Consider the following 3863-nt stretch of genomic DNA (forward strand, 5'->3'; position numbering starts at 1 on the left):
CCTACAGCGTTGGAGGCCTCGGATCTTAATGAGACACAGCTATAGCGTGGGAAGACCTAGGATTTGTAACCCTCGGTCCTAGATGATGGCCTGGATATACTGAGTGGCCCTAGGCAGGCCATTTAACTTCCTGGGTCTCGTCTCACCTGGGGAATGGGGCTGACAAGACAGCTTCTCATGTTGTTGCACAGAATGATGAGGAACTGCAAGGCTGTGAAAGTTCAAATGCTACTTTTTATTCTAAAAATAGGCACAAATGCCATTTGGTTGGCTTTTAAAATCTGTTTCTGGGTTTCTTATGTGTACAAGACACATGGGATGTTCTTGTCTCATCCACACCAAAGATGGAACAGCACTTAAGAGGGATGAGGTCAGCAATGTCCAGACCCAGATTCACCTAGGTGATGATATTCTGCTACTTCTCTCTACCTACTAATCACACAACAGCCCTAAAACACTGATCACTTAGAGCCTAATTTTATAAGGAGGAATTTGAAGCTCAGAGAGGCCAAGGGACTTGCTTAACATCACCCAGCAGAAGAAGAAAAACTAGTCTGCCTAAGCTCAAGCTCTGTTTAATTTACGGCAACAACTTCCAACAAGTCTGGATGCACTTAACGCAAGCGGAGGCTGCGGGGAATGCAACAAGTGGGTTGGGTGGTATCTCACTCTGATGGGTAGGCACTCTTGGAGTCATTCCATCTTCAGCTCTTCTTGGTCCTGAGCCTTGGTCAAACCTATCCTGAGAATGAGCTACAGCCTCAATTGCACACACTGTCTCCTCGCCCACATGCTCCGAGTCCCCAGACCTGCCAGCCAGGTGGTCCACAAAGTAGACACCATCAAATCAGCATCCAGAAACCAGTCGTCAAGGTCCTGGCCTGGCTCTGGACTCCCAGCACTTGTTTAATGGCTACAGCCTCCCACTTGAGCTCTGGGAAGCAACCACATTTTTCTACCATGTAGCAGCTGGTGGGTTTAAACCACCGACCTTTTGGTTAGCGCCTCCAGCTCTCTTCCCTTCCTGCCCTATTTAAAACAGAACAAAACAAAACCCACTGCCATTGCATCCATTCCGCCTCACAGTAACCCTACATAAGATTTCAAAGACTGCAAATCTTTCTAGAAGCAGACAGCCTCATCTTTTTCCCTCGGAACAAGTGATGTGTTTGAACTGCTGACCTTGTCATTAGCAGTCCAATGCCTAGCCCACGGTGCCACCAGGGCCCCTTTCCTGCACTACAAACCCACCTACTTCCAACTCATAGCCACCTGTATAGGGTTTCTGAAGCTGTAAATCTTATGGGAGCAGAAAGCCTCATTTTTCTCCCAAGGAGCAGCTTGGTGGGTTTGAACTGTTGACCTTGCAGTTAGCAGTCTAGTGCTTATTCTATAGCACCACAGGGCTCCTTTCATGCACTATGTTGCTATTAAGTGCTGTCATAGCACCCTGTAGAGAGTTTTCTAGAAGCAGCTGGTGGGTTTAGCAGTCCAGTGCTTATCCTACAGCACATACCAGGACTCCTTCCTGCACTATGTTGTTGCTTAGTGCTGTCAAGTTGATTCTGACTCATAACGACTCCATATAGGATTTCTGAGGAGTGGCTGGTAGGTTTGAACCGCAGACCTTATGGTTAGCAAGCAATCCAGTGCTTATCTTACAGTGCCATACCAGGACTCCTTCCTGCATTATGTTGTTGTTGTTAAGTACCATCGAGTCGGTTTTGTTTCATAACGACTCTGTATAGGGTTTCCAAGGATTGGCTGGTGGGTTTGAACCACTCACCTTGCAGTTAGTAGTCCAGTACTTACCCTACAGTGCCACACCACCTGCACTATAAGTAGAAACAAGTGACTGAAGGCCTCACAAAGCCTGCTGCTGCTCTGTCCTTTGTTCCTCTGCCCAATGCACTCTGAACACCCTCCCCACCAGAAAAGACTGACCACCTTTAGCATTAACTAAGGAGCCCTCATGGCACAGAGGGTTAAGTCTTGGGTTGCTTCCCCAGAGGTGGGTGGGTCAAACCCACTGGCTGCTCTGAAGGAGAAAGATGAGGCTTCGGCTTCCATTAAAATGTACAGCCTCAGAAAACCTAGGGAGCACTTCTATCTGTCCTACAGGGTCAGCGGGCATTGGAATCCACTTGACAGCAGTGAGTTTGGTTTTTGGTCAGCACTGGATGTAAAAGCCAGACAACCTGGACCAAGCCCTAGTTCAGTCACATAGAGTTTGTGATATGCTAGGCACTGCCTCTTTGCACCTCATTGTCCTCACAGGGGATGGGGTGAGCATCCTAGCTGTTAACAGGCTTTAAAGTGATGCAGCTGGTTGAGGCTCCACAGCTCTTCCCTCCTTAGGACTGAGCTGTCGTGGGGTCTCAGACTCAGCCTGGCTTCTATCCTTGTTCGGGCCAGTCACTCACCACAAACAGGAAGCGAAGCAAATAAGGAGTGTGATCAAGGGCAAATGCTCGAGACCATAGATTCCTGTGAGCTTAGTGATTAAAAAAACACACATCTTTGAGACTTTTGCGAGTAAATAGCTGCAGTTTCGAGTAACATTTCTGCAACAGGACAAGTCGAACTTGCGAAGGAGAACAAAGACAGTCCTAGCTGTGCATGGATCATTCTGCAAGGCTCTGTCCCAGATGCTGGGACCCAAAGAAACAAGACCCCAGTCCCTGTCTACAGGGCAAGAAGAGCCCACTGTGGACTCAGGACGCCTGGGTCCTCGCTGCTCTGACGGGACAGTGGCTCCAGGCTGAACTTTGTCCTCTCCAGCGCTGCCCTGATCCAGTGACAGCATCCCAGCCTGCTTACTCATCTGTCTCCCTGGGACCAGACCTTCTTCCCGGCACCGCCCCGGGGCCGCCTGGACACGACTCACCGGAGTCTGACCCCCGCTGTGTCAGGGGCGTGCCCCCCATAAGCCCACCCACAGCTGAGCCCCTGCTCCCGGGTGCTCTCAGCTCAGCTGCCCTAGCCTGAGGCTGTGAACAGTCGTCTCCTTTCTGCATCCCCCGGGGACGCCCACCCCGGCGGCCCTCACTCACCCATGTTGACGAAGCTCATGACCAGATCAGCTCGGCCGAGGCCCCGCTCCGGGCGCCCGCCGTCGTCGTCGTCGTCAGCCATGGCGTGGTAGAGGTCCAGCATGAAGAGCGGGGCAGACGCTGGCAGCCGGGCGGCGGCAGGCGGTTCGCGGGGCCGGGGACGCCCGGGCAACCCCAACACCGCCAGGATCTCGCGCTGCATGTCGCGCCGCTCGCGGGCGCCCAGGCGACGCTGCGGGCAACAAGGTGCGGGCCGCGGGCAGGGGCCGCCGGCGCTCAGGGAGCACAGCGCCAGGCCCAGCAGCCAGAGCGGGCCGGGCCACGCAGCCATGGCGCCGGGTAGGGCTCAGCGGGCGCGCATCAGCTCACGGTCGGGCCGAGTACGAGGGCGTTTCGGGCCAACTTCCTCGAGGTGTTCCACGCGGCACCTACCCCGTCTGCGAGCCGTGCGGCTGCTCTGTCTGTCCCCACTGTGCCCGCCGGGCCGGCTGCTGAGGACACCCAGCTTAGCGGGCCGGGCGGCGGGCGCAGCTCCCGCGGGGTCTCAGACGGCGGGAAGCCCGAGAGCCGCCGGCTCGGCTAAGCTACCGTCTGTGGCGTCCGCGCCTCGGGTCCCGCGCGTCGTCAGCTCCCGCCACCTCCCGGAGCAGGACCAATAGGGGCGAGGGGGCGAGGGGGCGGGGCGAGGCCCGCGGAACCCACGCCCCTGGGATTCTCTAGAAGTCGAGCGAGTGAATGAGGAGGGCGGGTACAGGGTTCCCAGGCTCAGGCTTCTGGCGCCATGCCGGGACCTCTGCCCGACCCAGAGTA

General features: G+C 55.1%; 1 protein-coding gene across 1 annotated transcript in view; it reads right to left on the bottom strand.

The window, feature by feature from the left end:
- The window catches only part of BMP8B (bone morphogenetic protein 8b), a 37663-nt gene extending 34279 nt beyond the window's left edge, over positions 1–3384 (bottom strand). Inside the window, exon 1 of the mRNA XM_006867621.1 lies at positions 3054–3384. Coding sequence (XP_006867683.1) covers positions 3054–3384 — 331 coding nt within the window. The remainder of the gene's footprint in view (positions 1–3053) is intronic.
- Between the last annotated feature and the right edge of the window lie 479 nt (positions 3385–3863).

Source organism: Chrysochloris asiatica, unplaced genomic scaffold (assembly GCF_000296735.1).
Source record: "Chrysochloris asiatica unplaced genomic scaffold, ChrAsi1.0 scaffold00106, whole genome shotgun sequence".
Taxonomy (NCBI): domain Eukaryota; kingdom Metazoa; phylum Chordata; class Mammalia; order Afrosoricida; family Chrysochloridae; genus Chrysochloris; species Chrysochloris asiatica.